Raw genomic sequence first — 26,219 nt, forward strand, 5'->3', positions numbered from 1 at the left:
AGTGCTGTACGCACAGTCAACAGTCCCTCCTCTGTTATTGGGGTTCAGTAACCTCAGCTGTTCCCCTGCTGTGTGTGTGGCAATCCCTCCTATCTCCTCCACCTCCCCCTCCTGTCCCTGGGCTCCAACACCGCTAGTTGTTGCCTGGTAGTGCTGTACGCACAGTCAACAGTCCCTCCTCTGTTATTGGGGTTCAGTAACGTCAGCTGTTCCCCTGCTGTGTGTGTGGCAATCCCTCCTATCTCCTCCACCTCCCCCTCCTGTCCCTGGGCTCCAACACCGCTAGTTGTTGCCTGGTAGTGCTGTACGCACAGTCAACAGTCCCTCCTCTGTTATTGGGGTTCAGTAACGTCAGCTGTTCCCCTGCTGTGTGTGTGTGGCAATCCCTCCTATCTCCTCCACCTCCACCTCCCCCTCCTGTCCCTGGGCTCCAACACCGCTAGTTGTTGCCTGGTAGTGCTGTACGCACAGTCAACAGTCCCTCCTCTGTTATTGGGGTTCAGTAACGTCAGCTGTTCCCCTGCTGTGTGTGTGGCAATCCCTCCTATCTCCTCCACCTCCACCTCCCCCTCCTGTCCCTGGGCTCCAACACCGCTAGTTGTTGCCTGGTAGTGCTGTACGCACAGTCAACAGTCCCTCCTCTGTTATTGGGGTTCAGTAACGTCAGCAGTTCCCCTTCTGTGTGTGTGGCAATCCCTCCTATCTCCTCCACCTCCACCTCCCCCTCCTGTCCCTGGGCTCCAACACCGCTAGTTGTTGCCTGGTAGTGCTGTACGCACAGTCAACAGTCCCTCCTCCGTTATTGGGGTTCAGTAACGTCAGCTGTTCCCCTGCTGTGTGTGTGGCAATCCCTCCTATCTCCTCCACCTCCACCTACCCCTCCTGTCCCTGGGCTCCAACACCGCTAGTTGTTGCCTGGTAGTGCTGTACGCACAGTCAACAGTCCCTCCTCTGTTATTGGGGTTCAGTAACGTCAGCTGTTCCCCTGCTGTGTGTGTGGCAATCCCTCCTATCTCCTCCACCTCCACCTCCCCCTCCTGTCCCTGGGCTCCAAAACCGCTAGTTGTTGCCTGGTAGTGCTGTACGCACAGTCAACAGTCCCTCCTCTGTTATTGGGGTTCAGTAATGTCAGCTGTTCCCCTGCTGTGTGTGTGGCAATCCCTCCTATCTCCTCCACCTCCACCTCCCCCTCCTGTCCCTGGGCTCCAACACCGCTAGTTGTTGCCTGGTAGTGCTGTACGCACAGTCAACAGTCCCTCCTCTGTTATTGGGGTTCAGTAACGTCAGCTGTTCCCCTGCTGTGTGTGTGGCAATCCCTCCTACCTCCTCCTACCTCCTCCACCTCCTCCTCCTCCACCTGTCCCTGGGCTCCAACACCGCTAGTTGCCGTCCAGAAGTGCTGTCCGCACAGTCCCAACAGTCCCTCCTCTGTTATTGGGGTTCAGTAACGTCAGCTGTTCCCCTGCTGTGTGTGTGGCAATCCCTCCTACCTCCTCCTACCTCCTCCACCTCCTCCTCCTCCACCTGTCCCTGGGCTCCAACACCGCTAGTTGCCGTCCAGAAGTGCTGTCCGCACAGTCCCAACAGTCCCTCCTCTGTTATTGGGGTTCAGTAACGTCAGCTGTTCCCCTGCTGTGTGTGTGGCAATCCCTCCTACCTCCTCCACCTCCTCCTCCTCCACCTGTCCCTGGGCTCCAACACCGCTAGTTGCCGTCCAGAAGTGCTGTCCGCACAGTCCCAACAGTCCCTCCTCTGTTATTGGGGTTCAGTAACGTCAGCTGTTCCCCTGCTGTGTGTGTGGCAATCCCTCCTACCTCCTCCTACCTCCTCCACCTCCTCCTCCTCCACCTGTCCCTGGGCTCCAACACCGCTAGTTGCCGTCCAGAAGTGCTGTCCGCACAGTCCCAACAGTCCCTCCTCTGTTATGGGGGTTCAGTAACGTCAGCTGTTCCCCTGCTGTGTGTGTGGCAATCCCTCCTACCTCCTCCACCTCCTCCTCCTCCACCTGTCCCTGGGCTCCAACACCGCTAGTTGCCGTCCAGAAGTGCTGTCCGCACAGTCCCAACAGTCCCTCCTCTGTTATTGGGGTTCAGTAACGTCAGCTGTTCCCCTGCTGTGTGTGTGGCAATCCCTCCTACCTCCTCCTACCTCCTCCACCTCCTCCTCCTCCACCTGTCCCTGGGCTCCAACACCGCTAGTTGCCGTCCAGAAGTGCTGTCCGCACAGTCCCAACAGTCCCTCCTCTGTTATTGGGGTTCAGTAACGTCAGCTGTTCCCCTGCTGTGTGTGTGGCAATCCCTCCTATCTCCTCCACCTCCCCCTCCTGTCCCTGGGCTCCAACACCGCTAGTTGTTGCCTGGTAGTGCTGTACGCACAGTCAAAAGTCCCTCCTCTGTTATTGGGGTTCAGTAACGTCAGCTGTTCCCCTGCTGTGTGTGTGGCAATCCCTCCTATCTCCTCCACCTCCCCCTCCTGTCCCTGGGCTCCAACACTGCTAGTTGTTGCCTGGTAGTGCTGTACGCACAGTCAACAGTCCCTCCTCTGTTATTGGGGTTCAGTAACGTCAGCTGTTCCCCTGCTGTGTGTGTGTGGCAATCCCTCCTATCTCCTCCACCTCCACCTCCCCCTCCTGTCCCTGGGCTCCAACACCGCTAGTTGTTGCCTGGTAGTGCTGTACGCACAGTCAACAGTCCCTCCTCTGTTATTGGGGTTCAGTAACGTCAGCTGTTCCCCTGCTGTGTGTGTGGCAATCCCTCCTATCTCCTCCACCTCCCCCTCCTGTCCCTGGGCTCCAACACCGCTAGTTGTTGCCTGGTAGTGCTGTACGCACAGTCAACAGTCCCTCCTCTGTTATTGGGGTTCAGTAACGTCAGCTGTTCCCCTTCTGTGTGTGTGGCAATCCCTCCTATCTCCTCCACCTCCTCCTCCCCCTCCTGTCTCTGGGCTCCAACACCGCTAGTTGTTGCCTGGTAGTGCTGTACGCACAGTCAACAGTCCCTCCTCTGTTATTGGGGTTCAGTAACGTCAGCTGTTCCCCTGCTGTGTGTGTGGCAATCCCTCCTATCTCCTCCACCTCCACCTACCCCTCCTGTCCCTGGGCTCCAACACCGCTAGTTGTTGCCTGGTAGTGCTGTACGCACAGTCAACAGTCCCTCCTCTGTTATTGGGGTTCAGTAACGTCAGCTGTTCCCCTGCTGTGTGTGTGGCAATCCCTCCTATCTCCTCCACCTCCACCTCCCCCTCCTGTCCCTGGGCTCCAACACCGCTAGTTGTTGCCTGGTAGTGCTGTACGCACAGTCAACAGTCCCTCCTCTGTTATTGGGGTTCAGTAACGTCAGCTGTTCCCCTGCTGTGTGTGTGGCAATCCCTCCTATCTCCTCCACCTCCACCTCCCCCTCCTGTCCCTGGGCTCCAACACCGCTAGTTGTTGCCTGGTAGTGCTACACGCACAGTCAACAGTCCCTCCTCTGTTATTGGGGTTCAGTAACGTCAGCTGTTCCCCTGCTGTGTGTGTGGCAATCCCTCCTACCTCCTCCTACCTCCTCCACCTCCTCCTCCTCCACCTGTCCCTGGGCTCCAACATCGCTAGTTGCCGTCCAGAAGTGCTGTCCGCACAGTCCCAACAGTCCCTCCTCTGTTATTGGGGTTCAGTAACGTCAGCTGTTCCCCTGCTGTGTGTGTGGCAATCCCTCCTACCTCCTCCACCTCCTCCTCCTCCACCTGTCCCTGGGCTCCAACACCGCTAGTTGCCGTCCAGAAGTGCTGTCCGCACAGTCCCAACAGTCCCTCCTCTGTTATTGGGGTTCAGTAACGTCAGCTGTTCCCCTGCTGTGTGTGTGGCAATCCCTCCTACCTCCTCCTACCTCCTCCACCTCCTCCTCCTCCACCTGTCCCTGGGCTCCACACCGCTAGTTGCCATCCAGAAGTGCTGTCCGCACAGAGCCAAACACCTCGCCAATGTGTTAGTGGGGTTCAGCACCGCCAGCTGTTCCCCTGCTGTGTATACGGCAACGTGTACTGCGACCGCCACGCAGGCACAACAAGTTAAATTTAAGGGAACCTGTCCCCCCCCCCCAGGCGTTTGTTACTGAAGGAGCCACCTTGTGCAGCAGTAATGATGCAAAGGGAAAAAGTGCCTCTTTTCGTGGTGCTCCTTGCACATGCTGAACCTAACACTTATGAAAAGTGTCCCCTCCTACCGTGATACCGTCCGGTTGGTGGAACTTTCCTTTGTGATGTGACGCAGCACAGCCGTCATTCTTACCCCCTTGGCGCCGTGCGCCGCCTCCTCAGCGTTGTTTGAATCAGTCCCGGAGCCTGCGCTGTTAGATTAGCCCTTGGCCATGCACACATTTTGCGCTGCCCGTCTTCTGACATCATTTGGTGTCAGGCTGGCTGCGCCTGTGCGGCCGCGCTGGCCGAGATCCCGCCTCGTACTGTCTTCTGATCCCACTGGGGGCCTGAGATCCATGGACATGCGCAGTGCATATCTGAACCTCCACCTCTCACTCATCTCCCTACGGCTTCTTCAAACTGTGCGGTGTCAGCTGGTCCCTAATAGCATGCCACGGCCGTGACACCGCACAGTCTGAAGAAGCCTAGAAACTAATCCCCATGGGGAAAAAAATGATGTACTAGTCCTTTTTATAAAATTCATAACTTCTTTATTAGAAACATTAAAATACAAGCAAAACAAAAAAACATGATCAGGTGTATGGAAGGTTGCACACTGAAACAATACCACCAGGGGCCCCACCCCCCACCAGTTACCCCACTCAGTATATAGAGATTGAGCAGCAAAATGGTATGACCTTGAAGCTGCCTAACAGCTGATATCAATCTAAGCAATCATATATAGGGCTTCTATGACTAATTAAATCTACTAGTGCCAAAGGAATATAAATTATATAGAGAAATATACGTAGCCACAGAATAACTGCATGGAAGTATTCGCCAAATAGTCATGTCCATACTGTGACCATGGCACCATATGTTAACCTAGCCTACATGACAAAAGACCCTTGGGAACCTTGAGGAAGTCGTGATTAAACAGGCGGACAAGGGTGGTAATATAGTCATCTGGCCCAGAAGGGACTATGAAAAAGAGGCTTTTCGCCAGTTAAACAACAAAATATGTTATAAAAAATTGACTTTTAACCCCTTGTCCGCCTTTATTAAACAACTGACAACCATCATTAAAAGAGCACAGGCCGAAGGTACAATAACTAAGGAATTGGCAGATGCGATGATGGTTGCTGAACCGACCATTGCAACATTTTACATGCTGCCCAAGGTTCACAAGGACGCGCGGTCGCCTCCAGGACGTCCAATCATTTCAGGGACAGGTAACTATCTGGAAAAAGTCAATCAATGGATAGACTCAAAATTACAACCTCTAGTGGAGGAGCTGCCTTCCTTCTTGAAGGATACTGGTGAGCTTCTCCGCAGAGTGGATGGTCTACAATTAGAGAATGGGGCGATGCTGGTGACAGCTGATGTAGAATCGCTGTACACCAGCATACGTCACAGAGATGGACTTAGTGCTGTTGAATTCTTCTTGGGTACATCTACACTCCCACGGGATATTAGTAAATTAGTTTTGGAGTTATTGGAGTTTGCACTTATGCATAATTTTTTTGTTTTTAAGGGGTCCTTTTTCCTGCAGCTCCAGGGAACAGCTATGGGGGCGTCCTTCGCGCCTGCCTACGCCAACGTGTTCCTGGGGCTGTGGGAGAGGGACCTCTTCCTGTCGGATCGGGTGGAATCAATGTGCCGCGTCCTCTCATGGACGCGGTACATTGATGATATCCTACTGATCTGGCAGGGTTCAATTGGAACATTGGAAACTTTTTTTTACTGAATTAAACAACAATGACCGCAACATTTTCCTTACTTTCTGTAGTAGTAGTGATGAGATTGAGTTTCTCGATGTCAAATTAAGAAGAGATACCAATGATAAGATTCAAACAAACATTTTCCGCAAAAAAACGGCAACGAATGTGTTATTGCATGCCTCCTCTTCACATCCTGGTCATATTATACGCTCAGTGCCAATGGGGCAGTTTTTGCGATTGCGTAGACTCTGTTCCACTGAGCAAGATTTTCATACACAGGCAGAGGATTTGAAGACCAGATTGTTAGATAGGGGGTACAGTGGGAGAATGATAAAACGTGCCTTTAATAGAGCGCGGCACTCCTCTAGGGATGACCTTCTATATAAGAACTGTAATAGAGAGAATAGTGATATTGTTCGGTTCATCACCAACTACCATTCCCAGTTCCCCATGCTCAGGAAAATATTTGAGAAATCATGGCATATTCTTAGAGCCGATCCAGTTTTGGCCAGATTTTTGCCCGGAAAGGCTGCCATCACTGCCAGGAGATCGCGTAATCTTCGCGATATGCTAGTTCGTAGCCATTATGTTGATAATACACCAAAAACATTTTTGGACACAGCGGTTGCGGTAAAGGGTGGATGTGTCCCCTGTGGCCGCTGCGTGGCATGCCCAAATATAGAACGTTGCAACACTTTCTCAGACGCAGGTAATACCCATGTCTATAATATCAAAAGGAGGATTACTTGTGTGAGTAGAAATGTAATCTATTATGCTACGTGCCCCTGCACGAAAATATATGTGGGCCTGACGACTAGGCAACTGAAGGTGCGGGCGAGAGAACACGTTCTGGGCATTGCCGCAGCTGCGGACTGTGAGGACGCATCCACCTTAAAAACGCTGCCGCGTCATTTTAAGCAATATCATGGGTGTGATGGCAGCCTTTTGAGGGTTAGAGGCATTGACATGGTGGAGGTGGGAATTCGTAGGGGGGACATCCCGAAAAAATTAGCCCAGTTAGAGTCCAGATGGATCTGGACGCTGGGTACCTTACATCCGGCTGGACTAAATGAGAATTTGAGCTATGCCCCTTTCCTTTGACCATCCGTCTGAACATCTTTACCTTATGGTGGTGTATAACACTGATTACATTGTTTTTAATTATGTTTTTATTATATATTAATTTTTAATTTTTTATTTCCGGTATTCCGTGCAATTCTTCCAGTTTACAAGTATACGCTGTCCTCCTAGCATTCAATTGATGGATTGATGTACTTCATCGGCTCCCGCTGGATATCTGTGCTCTATGAGTGGCAAGAAAAGACGCACTACAACGAACTTATATTGTAAATTGTGAATATTCATTTTATGGAAATTACACTATGTTGGTGTTGATATGTTTAAGTGGGGTTTGTGGTGTGAGGTAATCATTGTGGTCTTTATATTTCCCTCTATGAGAATGATTAAGGATCCACCATCCTTAGAGCAAGACAGCATTATATACGGCGAGAATATGATAAGCTGCAGGTGCTGATGTAGATTTCTCTACCTGACGCGCGTTCCCATGGCTACGGTTGGCTCCTTGGGGCACTCGGTGTCAATAGGCAGCATCGCGCATGCGCGGTACTGTGTGACGCCGATGCTCCCTGGCGTCGCAGCTGCTATGGGGATACGCGCGTCACTTCCGGTAGTGACGTCGCATCCGGTTGACGCCGCAATATGCTATTGGCAGCGTTATGGGGAGATTATGTATTTAAGGCACGGGGCCCGGGGAGGTGAGTGCCCCCTGACGAAGGACGGACCGAAACGCGTGTTGGGGCGGGCACTCACCCCCCCTGGTTTCCCCTGCAATTGAGTGTTACTGTAAGTATTGAGCGGCTTCTCTCACACATGGCTGTGCTGCCTGGACAATTATTATTGTCCCGTTATGGGTCTTTTGTCATGTAGGCTAGGTTAACATATGGTGCCATGGTCACAGTATGGACATGACTATTTGGCGAATACTTCCATGCAGTTATTCTGTGGCTACGTATATTTCTCTATATAATTTATATTCCTTTGGCACTAGTAGATTTAATTAGTCATAGAAGCCCTATATATGATTGCTTAGATTGATATCAGCTGTTAGGCAGCTTCAAGGTCATACCATTTTGCTGCTCAATCTCTATATACTGAGTGGGGTAACTGGTGGGGGGTGGGGCCCCTGGTGGTATTGTTTCAGTGTGCAACCTTCCATACACCTGATCATGTTTTTTTGTTTTGCTTGTATTTTAATGTTTCTAATAAAGAAGTTATGAATTTTATAAAAAGGACTAGTACATCATTTTTTTCCCCATGGGGATTAGTTTCTAAGTATATGGATGTGTCCGTATTATAATGTCTCCACATGGGGCAGTTTGACTATAATTATTGTATATAATTCTCTATATTTAAAATATTTCATAAAACTTTCCCAGATATGTGGTATGGTTGTTTGTTGATAATTTAGTCTGAAGAAGCCGTAGGGAGGGGAGTGAGAGGCGAGGATATGCACTGCGCATGGCCACGGATCTCAGGCCCCCAGTGGGATTAAATCAGAAGACAGTACGAGGCGGGATCTCAGCCAGCGCGGCCGCACAGGCACAGCCAGCCTGACACCAAATGATGTCAGAAGACGGGCAGCGCAAAATGTGTGCATGGCCAAGGGCTAACCTAACAGCGCAGGCTCCGGGACTGATGCAAACAACGCTGAGGAGGCGGCGCACGGCGCCAAGGGGGTAAGAATGACGGCTGTGCTGCGTCACATCACAAAGGAAAGTTCCACCTACCGGACGGTATCACGGTAGGAGGGGACACTTTTCATAAGTGTTAGGTTCAGCATGTGCAAGGACCATAATTAAAAGAGCTAAGTTTACCTTTTCCAGCATTAGTGCTGTACACGATGGCTCTTTCAGATACAAATGCCTGGGGGGGGGGTTAAAGTTTCCCTTTCAACTTGCTCCAGTGCAGGCTTCGGCCTACACTCTGCTCCCTCTCCTCCTCCTGCTGACCCTGGGCTCTAACACCGCCAGTTGGGGCCCAGATGTGCTAGCTGCACAGAGCCAAACACCAGCCAATGTGTCAGTGGGGTTCAGCACCGCCAGCTGTTCCCCTGCTGTGTAGCCGGCAACGTGTCCTGCAACAGCCACGCAGACACAAGAACTGAAATTGAAGGGAACCTGTCCCCCCTCCCCCAGGCGTTTGTACGTTTTACAGCCACCTTGTACAGCGGTAATGCTGCATGTGTGCAAGGTGGCTCATAAACGTATTCTCCTCGCACATGTGGAACTGAAAACACGTCTAAAATGTGTCCTCTGTGTGACCATTTAACCGTCCCGGTGGTGTGACTTTCCTTTGTAATGACACGCTGCAACCCCCTTGGTAGCGCTGCCCGTCTTCTGGCATCATTGTTTGGCTGCCTGCGCCTCTGCGGCCGCCCTGACCCACACAACGCCCCTTGGTGTCTTATTTATTGGGACTGCGAGGGTGTGATTGATGGGCATGAGCAGTGCATCAGTTCGCCTGTCCCTCATCTCCTTCAGCCTTCTTCAGACTGTGCGGCTTCATGGCCGTGGCATGCGATAAGGGATCAGCTGACGCTGCACAGTCTGAAGCGGGTGTAAAGACCCGAGTGTGAGAGGCGAACATATGTGCTGTGCCAGGCCATGAATCCCAGACCCGCAGTGTTTTAACAATGTTAAGACACTGCGGGGCTGGGATTCATGGTCATCGCGAACCGCACCGGCCGACATTAAATGATGTCAGAAGATGGGCAGCGCTAACAGCGCTAGGCCAGGGGATAACACGACAGCGCAGACTCCTGTACAGCAAATAACAACGCTCAGGAGGCTGCACCCAGCACCAAGGTGGGATTCTTGACATCTGTGCTGCGTCTCATTACGAAGGGAACTCGCGCCTCCAACACAGTTTGACTGTATAAAGGGCTAAATGTTATACGTGTTTCATTCAGCGTGTGCAAGGAGAAAAATTAAAAGAGCAACCTTTGACTTGTGCAGCACTACTGCAGCATAAGCTGTGGCTCTTCTACTTTGTAACACCTGAGGGGGGGTTAAAGGTTACCTTTGAAATTGGTTCAATTAGGCTTCGGCCTACACTCTGCTCCCCCTGCAGAGCCCGGGCTCCAACACCGCCAGTTGGGGCCCGGTACTGCTAGCTGCACAGAGAAAAACACCAGCCAATGTGTCAGTGGGGTTCAGCACCGCCAGCTGTTCCCCTGCTGTGCAGCCGGCAACGTGTCCTGCAACAGCCACGCAGGCACAACAGACCCAAAGCTGCCGCCAGTGCAGGCTTCGGCCTACACTCTGCTCCCTCTCCTCCTCCTGCTGACCCTGGGCTCTAACACCGCCAGTTGGGGCCCGGTACTGCTAGCTGCACAGAGAAAAACACCAGCCAATGTGTCAGTGGGGTTCAGCACCGCCAGCTGTTCCCCTGCTGTGTAGCCGGCATCGTGTCCTGCAAAAGCCACGCAGACACAAGAACTGAAATTGAAGGGAACCTGTCCCCCCTCCCCCAGGCGTTTGTACGTTTTACAGCCACCTTGTACAGCGGTAATGCTGCATGTGTGCAAGGTGGCTCATAAACGTATTCTCCTCGCACATGTGGAACTGAAAACACGTCTAAAATGTGTCCTCTGTGTGACCATTTAACCGTCCCGGTGGTGTGACTTTCCTTTGTAATGACACGCTGCAACCCCCTTGGTAGCGCTGCCCGTCTTCTGGCATCATTGTTTGGCTGCCTGCGCCTCTGCGGCCGCCCTGACCCACACAACGCCCCTCGGTGTCTTATTTATTGGGACTGCGAGGGTGTGATTGATGGGCATGAGCAGTGCATCAGTTCGCCTGTCCCTCATCTCCTTCCGCCTTCTTCAGACTGTGCGGCTTCATGGCCGTGGCATGCGATAAGGGATCAGCTGACGCCGCACAGTCTGAAGCGGGTGTAAGGACCCGAGTGTGAGAGGCGAACATATGTGCTGCGCCAGGCCATGAATCCCAGACCCGCAGTGTTTTAACAATGTTAAGACACTGCGGGGCTGGGATTCATGGTCATCGCGAACCGCACCGGCCGACATTAAATGATGTCAGAAGATGGGCAGCGCTAACAGCGCTAGGCCAGGGGATAACACGACAGCGCAGACTCCTGTACAGCAAATAACAACGCTCAGGAGGCTGCACCCAGCACCAAGGTGGGATTCTTGACATCTGTGCTGCGTCTCATTACGAAGGGAACTCGCGCCTCCAACACAGTTTGACTGTATAAAGGGCTAAATGTTATACGTGTTTCATTCAGCGTGTGCAAGGAGAAAAATTAAAAGAGCAACCTTTGACTTGTGCAGCACTACTGCTGCATAAGCTGTGGCTCTTCTACTTTGTAACACCTGAGGGGGGGTTAAAGGTTACCTTTGAAATTGGTTCAATTAGGCTTCGGCCTACACTCTGCTCCCCCTGCAGAGCCCGGGCTCCAACACCGCCAGTTGGGGCCCGGTACTGCTAGCTGCACAGAGAAAAACACCAGCCAATGTGTCAGTGGGGTTCAGCACCACCAGCTGTTCCCCTGCTGTGCAGCCGGCAACGTGTCCTGCAACAGCCACGCAGGCACAACAGACCCAAAGCTGCCGCCAGTGCAGGCTTCGGACTACACTCTGCTCCCTCTCCTCCTCCTGCTGACCCTGGGCTCCAACACCGCCAGTTGGGGCTCTAGGAAGACAAGCTTGAATAGGTCCCCATCCTGGTTCCAGCACCGTCAGCTGGTTCCGGGCAGAGCCTTTGGCTTAGGTGCCTCCCTCTGGGTATCCGAGTTCCACCAACGTCAGGTGGTCCTTGGTAGTGCTTTCAGGCACGGGTACCTACTGCTTAGTAACCGGGTTCCAGTAACGTCAGCTGGTCCTCGGTAGTTCCATTGGCTCTTGGACCTTCGGCTACCCATCCGGGTTCCAGCACCGTCAGCTGGTTCTCGGCAGTGTCTTTTGCTCTTATACCTTCTGCTCCCCATCCTGGTTCCAGTACCGTCAGCTGGTTCCGGGCAGAGCCTTTGGCTTAGGTGCCTCCCTCTGGGTATCCGAGTTCCACCAACGTCAGGTGGTCCTTGGTAGTGCTTTCAGGCACGGGTACCTACTGCTTAGTAACCGGGTTCCAGTAACGTCAGCTGGTCCTCGGTAGTTCCATTGGCTCTTGGACCTTCGGCTACCCATCCAGGTTCCAGCACCGTCAGCTGGTTCTCGGCAGTGTCTTTTACTCTTATACCTTCTGCTCCCCATCCTGGTTCCAGTACCGTCAGCTGGTTCCGGGCAGAGCCTTTGGCTTAGGTGCCTCCCTCTGGGTATCCGAGTTCCACCAACGTCAGGTGGTCCTTGGTAGTGCTTTCAGGCACGGGTACCTCCTGCTTAGTAACCGGGTTCCAGTAACGTCAGCTGGTCCTCGGTAGTTCCATTGGCTCTTGGACCTTCGGGTAGCCATCCGAGTTCCAGTTCCATCAGCTGTTTCTCGGCATTTTCTCAGCCTTCTTGTACCTTCTGCTACATTTCCAAGTTCAAGAGACTAAACACGATGACCCGGAAGACCACCCCTAAGATGACGACGACACCAGAGACGACAACCACCGTGATGACGACGACCCTGGAGACGATGACGCTGAAGACCACCCCGATGACGACGACCCCGGAGACGACAACCACCGTGATGACGACGACCCTGGAGACGATGACCCTGAAGACCACCCCGATGACGACGACCCCGGAGACGACGACCCTGGAGACGACGACGACCTGGAAGACCGAGAAGCAGAAGAACAAGAGGCTGCAGAACAAAGAGCAGAAGAACATTAAGCATAAGACTAAATATCAGAGCAAAAGATATTATCTAAATTATAAGCAGAAGAAGACTAAGCAGTGTATGGGGGTGAGTCCGTTCCTCCTCGTGGTGCCCCTGGATAAAGCCTGATGCTGCAGGCCAAACTGAACACGGACAAATGTAACTGTTTTGTGACAGGCAGAACGGAAGGTGTAATCTTCAAACTTTTATAGATAACAACTACGGGAATGCCTGTCACAAATAAGAATATGATGAAGAAGTTGAATATGAAGAAGATAATAGTAAAATAAAAAGAATATGAACAATGTAACAAAAAAAATAATAGGTAGAAGATGAAGAAGAAGATGAATAAGGTGAAGAAGTTGATGTCAAAGAAGCTGATGATGAGGATAATGAAGAAGAAAGTGTGGGAGAAGTAAAAAAGAAGGTGAAGGGCGTGGAAGTAGTGAAACATCAATATCTGACAAAATAAAAAAAAAATTAACATAGTCAAAATCTTTCTAACGCCGAACATCATAAAAAACAAAACAAAATCCTGCTATTCTATTAGATTGGGCTAAACCTATGTGCCTTTAATGTCTCCGCCACGTCCCCCAATACATCCTACATTATTCCTAGTTGTTTTCCTTCATGTAGAATGAACCTACAAGTTTATAAAGGGTTTATTTTAATTCCGATATTTTCGTCCCATTGACTTGCATTGGGATCGGGTATCGGTATCGGATTAGATCCGATACTTTGACGGTATCGGCCGATACTTTCCGATACCGATACTTTCCGATATCGGAAGGTATCGCTCAACACTAGTGACTTGTGATTCAGTGAAGAGGTATTTGGAAAGCCTTTAACAAATACCTGTGTGAATTGGTGTGAGTTGCTGAATTGGGAGTAGCTATATTCACAAGTGGTTAACTTAGGGTGGGGGCTCATAATTAAGGGGTTATGAGGGGCAGCTGTTTGGGGCTCAAGTCCTTTTTGGAAGTGCATTTGAACACCAAGGTGGATTGCTGTTGAGGGGAAATAGAGAAAAAAAAGAAAAAAATCTATAAATCTTTAGCATAGTGAGTGTGAGCGAGCTGAGTGTGACCTGAGCGTAAGTGTGACCGGTGGTAAGTGTGACTTGTGATTCAGTGACTTTGGATTCAGGGAGTTTCCAAGGGAGGAATTACTGAATTGCTGTCTGTTTTTTATTAATACTTTGTATTTATTTTTTATTTAACATTTCTGTGTGGTGCAATCCCCATTAGGAAATGTGCTCCACTATTGTTAATGCCATCCAGTGCACATCTTGCCACATGCCATCTCCGTGTGCGGTTCAATCATTACTCCACAGCAACATGCCCGCTGCCTTGGGGTCATCCTTGATTCCGAGCTTTCATTCACCCCCCACATCCGATCACTGGCTCGCTCTTCTTATCTGCATCTCAAAAACATTTCTAGAATTCGCCCTTTTCTTACTTTCGACTCTGCAAAAACTCTCACCGTTTCTCTTATTCATTCCCGTCTGGACTATTGTAACTCTCTACTAATCGGCCTCCCTCTTACCAAACTCTCCCCGCTCCAATCTGTCCTGAATGCTGCTGCCAGGATCATATTCCTCACCAACCGTTACACCGATGCCTCTACCTTGTGCCAGTCATTACACTGGCTACCCATCCACTCCAGAATCCAGTACAAAACTACTACCCTCATCCACAAAGCACTCCATGGCTCAGCACCACCCTACATCTCCTCTCTCGTCTCAGTCTACCACCCTACCCGTGCCCTTCGCTCCGCTAATGACCTCAGGTTAGCATCTTCAATAATCAGAACCTCCCACTCCCGTCTCCAAGACTTTACACGTGGTGCGCCGATTCTTTGGAATGCACTACCTAGGTTAATACGATTAATCCCCAATCCCCACAGTTTTAAGCGTGCCCTAAAAACACATTTGTTCAGACTGGCCTACCGCCTCAACGCATTAACCTAACTATCCCTGTGTGGCCTATTAAAAATAGAAAAAAAACCAAAACACATAATCAGGTTCCTCGCATCGTGTTCTCATATACTTTATGCAGTTAATAGCACTCTGTGTCTGTACTGCTACATACTTAGGCTGTTAACTGGTTCATGCAGCTTTACATGAACACCCGAGCCTTACACTATGGCTGGTCCAAATAATTAAGGCAATTGTTACCATCCACCTCTCGTGTCTCCCCTTTTCCTCATAGTTTGTAAGCTTGCGAGCAGGGCCCTCATTCCTCCTGGTATCTATTTTGAACTGTGATTTCTGTTATGCTGTAATGTCTATTGTCTGTACAAGTCCCCTCTATAAGTTGTAAAGCGCTGCAGAATATGTTGGCGCTATATAAATAAAAATTATTATTATTATTATTATTATTATTATTATGTATGCAATCCTTGATCAGCCGGTCGAGGGTGCATACTGCTGTGCGAGATGTGAGCATGTTGAGCATTTGGAAGCCCAGATTCTGGATCTAAATGTGCAGCTGGCAACACTGAGATCCATTGACAACATGGAAAGGAGTCTTCTGCTCACTGAGCAGAAGCTCAATGGGATAGATGAGGGGGGATGGTAGGATGGAGCTGCAGGATAGTGAAGTAGCAAGCTGGGTGACATTTAGGAAGCGGGGTAGAGGGAAGAGTGCCAGGGAGGCTAGTCCTGATCTGGCACACACTAACAAGTTTGCTAAGTTGACAGATGAGGGGGATACCAGTAAAGGGGTAGCACTGCTGCAGCCAGGCATGTCCTCTGAAAGCCGGAGGAGAGACTGCTCCAGTAAGGAGAGAAATAGGAGAGCAGGGCAGGCCAGATAGGTACTGGTAGTGGGGGACTCAATTATTAGGGGAACAGATAGGGCAATCTGTCACAAAGACAGGGATCGTCGAACGGTGTGCAGCCTACCTGGCGCTCGAGTCCGACACATCGCTGATCGGGTGGACAGATTACTGGGAGGGGCTGGCGAGGACCCAGCGGTCATGGTGCACATTGGCACAAATGACAAAGTTAGAGGTAGGTGGAAGGTACTTATAGATGATTTCAGGGAATTAGGCTGCAAGCTGAAAGCAAGGACCTCCAACATGGTATTTTCTGAAATACTGCCTGTACCACATGCCACGCCAGAGAGGCAACGGGAGATTAGGGAGGTTAATAAGTGGCTCAAGAATTGGTGTAGGAAGGAGGGGTTTGGGTTCCTGCAGAACTGGGCTGACTTCTCATTTGGCTACAGGCTCTACGCTAGGGACGGTCTGCACCTCAATGGGGAAGGTGCAGCTGTGCGGGGGGAGAAAATGGCTAGAAGGCTGGAGGAGTGTTTAAACTAGGGATTGGGGGGGAGGGTATTCAATTTGTAGGAGGGGAAGATAGTGCAGATAGAGACCTGGGCACAAATAAGGAAGTTGGGGGTGGCGGTGGCATGGGAGGTGGGGTTAGAACAGTTAATAATTTAAGAAAGAATAGAGGTACAGAGAGGAACATCAAGTGCATGTATACTAATGCCAGAAGCCTCGCCAACAAAACGGATGAATTAGAACTAATGTTTTTGGAGCATAATTATGACATGGTGGGGATATCTGAAACATGGCTGGATGAGAGCCATGACTGGGCTGTTAACTTGCAGAGCTATAGCCTGTTCAGAAATGACCGTACAGATAAGCGAGGGGGTGGGGTGTGTCTATATGTATGAGAGACAATTACCTTTCACAACTGGTTCAGGACCCAAAAAGAAGGGGTGCACTGCTAGACCTAATATTAACCAACAGGCCAGACCGCATATCAAATATAAGAGTTGGGGGTCACTTGGTGAATAGTGATCACAAAATAATAAGTTTTCGTGTATCCTTTAATAAGATGTGTAGTAGAGGGGTGACAAGGACACTAGACTTCAGGAGGGCAAATTTCCAATGGATGAGAGAGGATCTTGGTGCAATTAACTGGGACGATATCCTGAGACATAAAAATACACAAAGAAAATGGGAGACGTTTATTAGCATCCTGGATAGGACCTGTGCACAGTATATACCGTATCGGAATAAACATACTAGAAATAGGAGGAAACCAATATGGCTAAATAGAGCTATAAGGGGCGCAATAAGTGACAAAAAGAAAGCATTTAGAGAATTAAAGGAAGTAGGTAGTGAGGAGGCATTAAATAAATACAAAAAATTAAATAAATTCTGTAAAAAGCAAATCAAGGCAGCTAAGATTGAGACAGAGAGACTCATTGCCAGAGAGAGTAAAAATAATCCCAAAATATTCTTTAACTACATAAATAGTAAGAAATTAAAAAATGATAGTGTTGGCCCCCTTAAAAATAGTCTGGGTGAAATGGTGGATGAGGATGAGGAAAAAGCCAATATGCTAAATGACTTTTTTTCATCAGTATTTACAAAAGAAAATCCCATGGCAGACAAAATGACTAGTGATAAAAATTCCCAACTAATTGTCACCTGCTTAACCCAGCAGGAATTACGGCGGCATCTAAAAATCACTAAAATTGACAAATCTCCGGGCCCGGCTGAGATACACCCTCGAGTACTGCAGGAATTAAGTACAGTCATTGATAGACCATTATTTTTAATCTTTAAAGACTCCATAATAACAGGGTCTGTACCACAGGACTGGCGTATAGCAAATGTGGTGCCAATATTCGAAATGGGGACAAAAACTGAACTCGGTAATTATAAGCCAGTAAGCTTAACCTCTACTGTGGGTAAAATCCTGGAGGGCATTCTAAGGGATGCTATACTGGAGTATCTGAAGAGGAATAACCTAATGACCCAGTATCAGCACGTGTTTACTAGGGACCGTTCATGTCAGACTAATTTGATCAGCTTCTATGAAGAGGTAAGTTCCGGACTGGACCAAGGGAGCCCAGTGGATGTAGTGTATATGGACTTTTCAAAAGCTTTTGATACGGTGCCACACAAAAGGTTGTTACATAAAATGAGAATAACGGGGATAGGGGAAAATATGTGTAAGTGGATTGAGAGCTGGCTCAGGGATAGGAAGCAAAGGGTGGTTATTAATGGAGCACACTCGGACTGGGTCGCGGTTAGCAGTGGGGTACCACAGGGGTCAGTATTGGGCCCTCTTCTTTTTAACATATTTATTAATGACCTTGTAGGGGGCATTCAGAGTAGAATTTCAATATTTGCAGATGACACTAAACTCTGCAGGGAAATCAATACAGGGGAGGACAATTTTATATTACAGGATGATTTATGTAAACTAGAAGCTTGGGCTGATAAATGGCAAATGAGCTTCAATGGGGATAAATGTAAGGTTATGCACTTGGGTAGAAGTAATAAGATGTATAACTATGTGCTTAATTCTAAAACTCTAGGCAAAACCGTTAATGAAAAAGACCTGGGTGTATGGGTGGATGACAAACTCATATTCAGTGGCCAGTGTCAGGCAGCTGCTACAAAGGCAAATAAAATAATGGGATGCATTAAAAGAGGCATAGATGCTCATGAGGAGAACATAATTTTACCTCTATACAAGTCACTAGTTCGACCACACTTAGAATACTGTGTACAGTTCTGGTCTCTGGTGCATAAGAAAGACATAGCTGAACTGGAGCGGGTGCAGAGAAGAGCGACCAAGGTTATTAGAGGACTGGGGGGTCTGCAATACCAAGATAGGTTATCACACTTGGGGCTATTTAGTTTGGAAAAACTAAGGCTAAGGGGTGATCTTATGTTAATGTATAAATATATGAGGGGACAGTACAAAGACCTTTCTGATGATCTTTTTAATCATAGATCGGTGACAGGGACAAGGGGGCATCCTCTACGTCTGGAGGAAAGAAGGTTTAAGCATAATAACAGATGCGGATTCTTTACTGTAAGAGCAGTGAGACTATGGAACTCTCTACCGTATGATGTTGTAATGACTGATTCATTACCGTATTTTTCCGACTATAAGACGCACTTTTCCCCAAAAAAAATTGTGAGGAAAATGGGGGGTGCGTCTTATATTTGGAATGCAGACTTACCGGCATTGTGGCGGCGACAGAGGTGCGGGGATGATGTGGCACGGTGAGCTGTATGGCGTGAGCAGGGTCCCGTCCACATTTGAGGTGAATCCGCGACCCGGTATTGATGGAGAGCAGCAGAGCAGGGTGAGTTACGGTATTTTCCGGTGGCGGCGGCCATCTTGCCGAGGCCGCGCGTGCGCAGATTCACTACTCTGCGTCCCAGGGCTTCAGGAAAATGGCCGCGGGAGGCCACGCGTGCGCAGATGGAGATCGCGGCGGCCATTTTCCTGAAGCCGAGTTCACAGATTGAGATCTCGGCTTTAGGAAAATGGCCGCCGCGATCTATAGAATATTTAGTTTTTATGTGGAAAAGTCTAATAATGAAGCCAAAGGAGATAATTTTCTTACCTGATATACATTGCTTCTCGATTAATATCTTTGTAAAAGTTCTGTGGAAAAATAGCAAGTTATAAATAAAACACAATAAAAACTTGCATAATATAATAGAACTTAAATATGCTGGTAGAGAGATATTGAATGGTACACAATGCACTTTGAATGGGCTATTCAGTATTGTAGATGACTTAGCCCCTATATTGATACTGGACAGATATACCGTATATCTTCAAACCGTGTTGGCCAGTAGATAGAAAACGATTTAGAATAGAGTCCTCAGTGGTTGATACCTTTTAATGGCTAAGGGCCCCTTTCCACTTGCGGGGAAAACGGACGAGTGCAATCCGATAAAAAATCGGATTGCACTCGGACCAATGTTATTCAATAGGTGTCTTTTCATTTGCGATTTTTTTCTCAGCCGAAATCGGACTGAGAAAAATCTGGATCGGCTGAGAAAAAAATCGCAGCATGCTGCGTATTGCTTCGATTCTCGGACGAGACTCGCCAATGCAAGTCAATGGGTGTGAGAAAAAAATCGCACAGCACTCGCAACATGCGAGTTCTGTCCGATTTTTACGCACCGGTGTCCTTTGAAAAGCAGGTAATTCAGCGCGGTGTACAGTAAAATCACACTGACAGGTTAGAATAGAGTAGATATATACACATAGAATAGGTATATATACATATATATATATGTCAGTGAGACACCTATATATGTATATTTATATTTAATGCAGCGCAAGATCGCATTAAAGCCGCTAATTCAATTGCCGGCTTTTCATTTCTCCTTCCCATACCCGACAGGATATGAGACATAGTTTACATACAGTAAACCATCTCATATCCCCCTTTTTTTTGCATATTCCACACTACTAATGTTAGTAGTGTGTATGTGCAAATTTCGGCGCTGTAGCTTTTAAATTTAAGGGTTAAATTGCGGAAAAAATTGGCGTGGGCTCCCGCGCAATTTTCTCCGCCAGAGTAGTAAAGCCAGTGACTGAGGGCAGATATTAATAGCCAGGAGAGGGTCCATGGTTATTGGCCCCACCGTGGCTAAAAACATCTGCCCCCAGCCACCCCAGAAAAGGCACATCTGGAAGATGCGCCAATTCTGGCACTTGGCCACTCTCTTCCCACTCCCGTGTAGTGGTGGGATATGGGGTAATGAAGGGTTAATGCCACCTTGCTATTGTAAGGTGACATTAAGCCAGATTAATAATGGATAGGCGTCAATTATGACACCTATCCATTATTAATCCAATTGTATGAAAGGGTTAAAAAAACACACACACATGATTAAAAAGTATTTTAATGAAATAAACACACAGGTTGTTTTAATATTTTATTGCTCTCTCAATCCATGTGAAGACCCTCGCTTGGAAAAATAATAAACCAACAATATACATACCTTCAGATGACCTGTCACGTCCCACGAGGTAATCCATCTGAAGGGGATAAAATATTTTACAAGCAGGAGCCCTGCTAATGCAGCTGTGCTCGTGCTTGTAAGCCCCGGGGAATGAAGGAAATGTAGGTCAATGACCTATAGTTACCTTCAGTCGCAGTGATGCGCCCCCTGCTGGTTGTCCTCATATGACCTCGAGCGTGGGAAAAAGTTCCCAGGCTGCTGTTCATGAGGACAGCCAGCAGGGGGCGCATCACCGCGACTGAAGGTAACTATAGGTCATTGACCTACATTTCCTTCATTCGCCGGGGCTTACAGACACGAGCACAGCTGCATTAGCAGGGCTCCTGCTTGTAAAATATTTTAACCCCTTCAGATGGATTACCTCGTGGGACGTGACAGTTCATCAGAGGGTATGTATATTGTGGGTTTATTATTTTTCCAAGCGAGGGTCTTCACATGGATTGAGAGAGCAATAAAATATTAAAACAACCTGTGTGTTTATTTCATTAAAATACTTTTTAATCATGTGTGTGTGTTTTTTTAACCCTTTCATACAATTGGATTAATAATGGATAGGTGTCATAATTGACGCCTCTCCATTATTAACCTGGCTTAATGTCACCTAAAAATTTAATAGCTACAGCGCCGAAATTTTGCACATACACACTACTAACATTAGTAGTGTGGAATATGCAAAAAAAAGGGGGATATGAGATGGTTTACTGTATGTAAACCATGTCTCATATCATGTCGGGTATGGGAAGGAGAAATGAAAAGCCGGCAATTGAATTAACGGCTTTAATGCTATCTTGCGCTGCATTAAATATAAATATACATATATAGGTGTCTCACTGACATATATATATGTATATATACCTATTCTATGTGTATATATCTACTCTATTCTAACCTGTCAGTTTGATTTTACTGTACACAGCACTGATTTGCCGGCTTTTCAAAGGACACCGGTGCGTACAAATCTGACAGTAATACGGATGTCATACGGATGATGCGATTACAAAAAACGGATGATGCGATTAAAAATCGCATTGCACTCGCATTGCACTCGCATGACACTCGCATGACACTCGCATACGTTACATCCATTTTTTCGGTCCAGATTACGGACCGTTTTTTCTCTCGCAAGTGGAAAGGGACCCTAACTGAAAAGATGGTAACAAATTGCAAGCTTTCGAGACTACGCAGGTCTCTTCATCAGGCAAAGACTAATGAATTTGAATTAGTCTTTGCCTGATGAAGGCACCTGCGTAGTCTCAAAAGCTTGCAATTTGTTACCATCTTTTCAGCTAGCCATTAAAAGGTATCAACCACTGAGGACTCACAATTCTAAATATTTAGCCCCTATTGAAACCATACTAGCACTCTAGCACTGTACCAATTACTGGTATAATGCCTAGTGAAATAATTTTTAATTTCTATTTGGTGCACTATTACACCTTATTTGCATACTGGGGCCCTTCATCCACGTCTGATTGACAGTTCTTGTTCCTTCGAGCAAGCACTATCTGAATGCTGCCAGCATTTGTGTACATGCAAATTGCCTGGGCCTGGCCGTGTGCACACACAGTGGTCAGGCACATTCTCATCTCTGTCTTCTTTCTGCTAATGAAAATCACTATATTAATACACCCAGAGGAGTTCACTTGCTAATTGTCCTGGTGTATTAGTATAGTATAGTGAGCGACACTAGCAGAAAGATCACAAGGAGGAGAATGCGTAAATCCAGTGTGAGTGCGGCCTGGGACAGGCAATGTCAGTACATGTTGTAGGGAATCAATGCTCTTTTGTAGCCACTACCATACACAGACAATGTCTGGTCCAAAAAAAGCCAAGGTGTATTCATTGTATAAACTCTCCAATAGTAAATCAGCCTTTTTCTGGCATACGGGTAAAACAGAAAATAACAGTTCACACAGCAGTACATGTTCACCCACTTAAAGTTCTTCCCTTCTCCCACGCAGACACTTATGGAGCAACTCAACTGCCCTTTTACACCCGCTGCACATCCTGGGTTGGAGGATGGGAATGACCAGTCCTACCCGCTCTTCTAGTCTTTTTTAAAACCTGGACCTAAAATCCGGGTCCATTAGAAAAAACATCTCAGCGCTATATAAGCACTGGACCCGGCTTCTCTGCATAAAGGCTAAGCACCTCAGTGACACACATACTTCAACCTGAACCTATCCAGTTGCTTTCTGACAATATGCACAGATATGCAGTCACTCAGTATTCATAAAGTTCTCACTCTAGGAAGTTAGTACTGTCAATCAGAAGAAGAGGAAGACCCCCAATATGCAACAGAAGAGGTGTAATTGCATCAAGCTCTTGGACATGCCACAGGGGCACCAAATCCATCTCATTTGCATATGAATTTATCTGCTGAGTTTCAGACATAGTAATTTGGCACTAAGTATTTACTGGTGTCAATATAGGACACTGACCCTGACTATTTTAACTAGCATCATACATGTCAACAAATTGGTATTGTCAGTGCCAGGCATTGAAGGATGTCAGCGCATAGACTAAACATTGTTGGAGCTGTGAGAGATAAATTTGCACGTGGTAGAGCACAGTTTGAGCTGGGGGGGAACTCTCTTGTGGCTGGCGGTACAGGCCCAGGGCCCCTCATGTTACAACGGTGTGTCTGACGTTGGTTGCGCGCCACCACCGCCAGAGATACTTTATTGTACTATGAGGGACCCAGTGGCAGTGCCGTCGACCAAAAGTGGGCACACCCACCTCTTCAGACAAACAAAACTCTAACGGGTGCTTGCGCCAAGTGGCGAGACCACGGCCCGTGGGGGGAGTTTTCCCATTTAGGGAGCAAACAGCTGCTGCAAATTAAGAGATTGGAACACTCAGTAAGACCAGTCCACAAGCAAGACCTATTTATAGGAAAGCTAGGTGTCAGCCGGGAAAGGTGGGGCAAAATAATTTGAAATCCAGGAGTGGTTCATTTTAATGAAGGTTAGATCTTCAACATTTTGGGTAGCCAGACAAGTCCTTTTTTCGGTTAATATTGAACCAGCAGCACTGAATACTCTTTCTGATAGCACACTAGCTGCTGGGCAAGCAAGCTCCTGCAATGCATATTCTGCCAATTCAGGCCAGGTGTCTAATTTGGATGCCCAGTAATCAAATGGGAATGACGGTTGAGGGAGAACATAAGGGATGAAAAATAGTTAGTAACCATACTGGACAAATGTTGTCTCCTGTCACTTTGAATAGATGCTACAGTACCTGTCCTGTCTGCGGTCATTGCGAAATCACTCCACAACCTGGTCAGAAAACCCCTCTGTCCAACGCCACTTCTGATTTGTGCACCTCTAACACCTCTGCCCTGTAGCCCCCTGCAGCTCGTGTGAGAACCATCACCGACGCTGTGTGCTGGGAATGCCTGAATCAAACGGTCTACAAGAGTTGCTTGTTTGGTTGCTAATATTTCTTCGAGGTTCTCATGTGGCATAATATTTTGCAATTTGCCTTTATAGCGAGGATCAAGGAGGCAGGCCAACCAGTAATCGTCATCGGTCATCATTTTAATAATGCGTGGGTCCCTTTTGAGGATACATAAGGCATAATCCGCCATGTGGGCCAAAGTTCCAGTTGTCAAATCTGCGGTTGTGCTGGGTTGAGGGGCAGTTACAGGCAAATCTACGTCACTTGTCTCCCTCAAAAAACCTGAATCCGGCCTTGCCACGCCACCAATTTCCATTGGCCCCGGAGAAGCTTCCTCATTTAAAAAAATACTCATCCCCATCATCCTACTCGTCCTCCTCCTCTTCGCCCGCTACCTCGTCCTGTAGACTGCCCTGACCAGACAATGGCTGACTGTCATCAAGGCTTTCCTGTTCCTCAGCTGCAGACGCCTGCTCTTTTATGTGCGTCAAACTTTGCATCAGCAGACGCATTAGGGGGATGCTCATGCTTATTATGGCGTTGTCTGCACTAACCAGCCATGTGCATTCCTCAAAACACTGAAGGACTTGACACAGGTCTTGTACCTTCGACCACTGCACACCTGACAACTCCATGTCTGCCATGCAACTGCCTGCCCGTGTATGTGTATCCTCCCACAAATACATAACAGTACGCCTCTGTTCGCACAGTCTCTGAAGCATGTGCAGTGTTGAGTTCCACCTTGTTGCAACATCGATGATTAAGCGATGCTGGGGAAGGTTCAAAGACCGCTGATAGTTCTGCATACGGCTGGAGTGTACGGGCGAACGGCGGATATGCGAGCAAAGTCTGTGCACTTTGAGGAGCAGGTCGGGTAACCCCGGATAACTTTTCAGGAAGCACTGCACCACTGTTATGGTTCTCAATGGCAAGAGAACATAGCCCAGCAAACATAAGAACTAGCTCTTGGAAGGATGGAAACTAAACTGACCATGAACTAAACCTGCCGCACAACTAACAGTAGCCGGGTAGCGTTTTATCCCTAGACGCCCAGCGCCGGCCGGAGGACTAACTAATCCTGGCAGAGGAAAATATAGTCCTGGCTCACCTCTAGAGAAATTTCCCCGAAAGGCAGACAGAGGCCCCCACAAATATTGGCGGTGATTTTAGATGAAATGACAAACGTAGTATGAAAATAGGTTTAGCAAAATTGAGGTCCGCTTACTAGATAGCAGGAAGACAGAAAGGGCACTTTCATGGTCAGCTGAAAACCCTATCAAAATACCATCCTGAAATTACTTTAAGACTCTAGTATTAACTCATAACATCAGAGTGGCAATTTCAGATCACAAGAGCTTTCCAGACACAGAAACGAAACTACAGCTGTGAACTGGAACAAAATGCAAAAACAAACAAGGACTAAAGTCCAACTTAGCTGAGAGTTGTCTAGCAGCAGGAACATGCACAGAAAGGCTTCTGATTACAATGTTGACCGGCATGGAAGTGACAGAGGAGCAAGGCTAAATAGCGACTCCCACATCCTGATGGAAACAGGTGAACAGAGAGGATGATGCACACCAGTTCAATTCCACCAGTGGCCACCGGGGGAGCCCAAAATCCAATTTCACAACACACCACCAGGTTTAAGATGTGAGCCAGGCAAGGAATGTGTTTCAGTTGTGAAAGGGCTATGGCAGCCATGAAATTCCTTCCGTTATTACTCACTACCTTGCCTGCCTCAAGATGTACAGTGCCCAGCCATGACTGAGTTTCATTCTGCAAGAACTCGGACAGAACTTCCGCGGTGTGTCTGTTGTCGCCCAAACACTTCATTGCCAATACAGCCTGCTGACGCTTGCCACTAGCTGTCCCATAATGGGACACTTGGTGTGCAACAGTGGCAGCTGTGGATGGAGTGGTTGTGCGACTGCGGTCTGTGGACGAGCTCTCGCTTCTGCAGGAGGACGAGGAGGAGGAGGAGGGGGGCGAACGCCTACAGCCAACTGATTCTTAGACCGTGGGCTAGGCAGAACTGTCCCAATATTGCTGTCCCCTGTGGACCCTGCATCCACCACATTCACCCAGTGTGCCGTGATGGACACGTAACGTCCCTGGCCATGCCTACTGGTCCATGCATCTGTTGTCAGGTGCACCTTTGTAGTCACAGATTGCCTGAGTGCATGGACGATGCGCTCTTTAACATGGTGGTGGAGGGCTGGGTTGGCTTTTCTCGAAAAGAAGTGTCGACTGGGTAGCTCGTAGCGTGGTACAGCATAGTCCATCAGGGCTTTGAAAGCTCCGCTTTCAACTAACCGGTAGGGCATCATCTCTAACG

General features: G+C 48.3%; 1 protein-coding gene across 1 annotated transcript in view; it reads right to left on the bottom strand.

Moving 5' to 3' along the window:
• The window catches only part of DOCK2 (dedicator of cytokinesis 2), a 1,347,187-nt gene that overhangs the window by 458,445 nt on the left and 862,523 nt on the right, over window positions 1–26,219 (bottom strand). Inside the window, exon 36 of the mRNA XM_077266018.1 lies at window positions 19,069–19,109. Coding sequence (XP_077122133.1) covers window positions 19,069–19,109 — 41 coding nt within the window. The remainder of the gene's footprint in view (window positions 1–19,068; window positions 19,110–26,219) is intronic.

This window comes from Ranitomeya variabilis, chromosome 5 (genome assembly GCF_051348905.1).
Source record: "Ranitomeya variabilis isolate aRanVar5 chromosome 5, aRanVar5.hap1, whole genome shotgun sequence".
NCBI lineage: Eukaryota > Metazoa > Chordata > Amphibia > Anura > Dendrobatidae > Ranitomeya > Ranitomeya variabilis.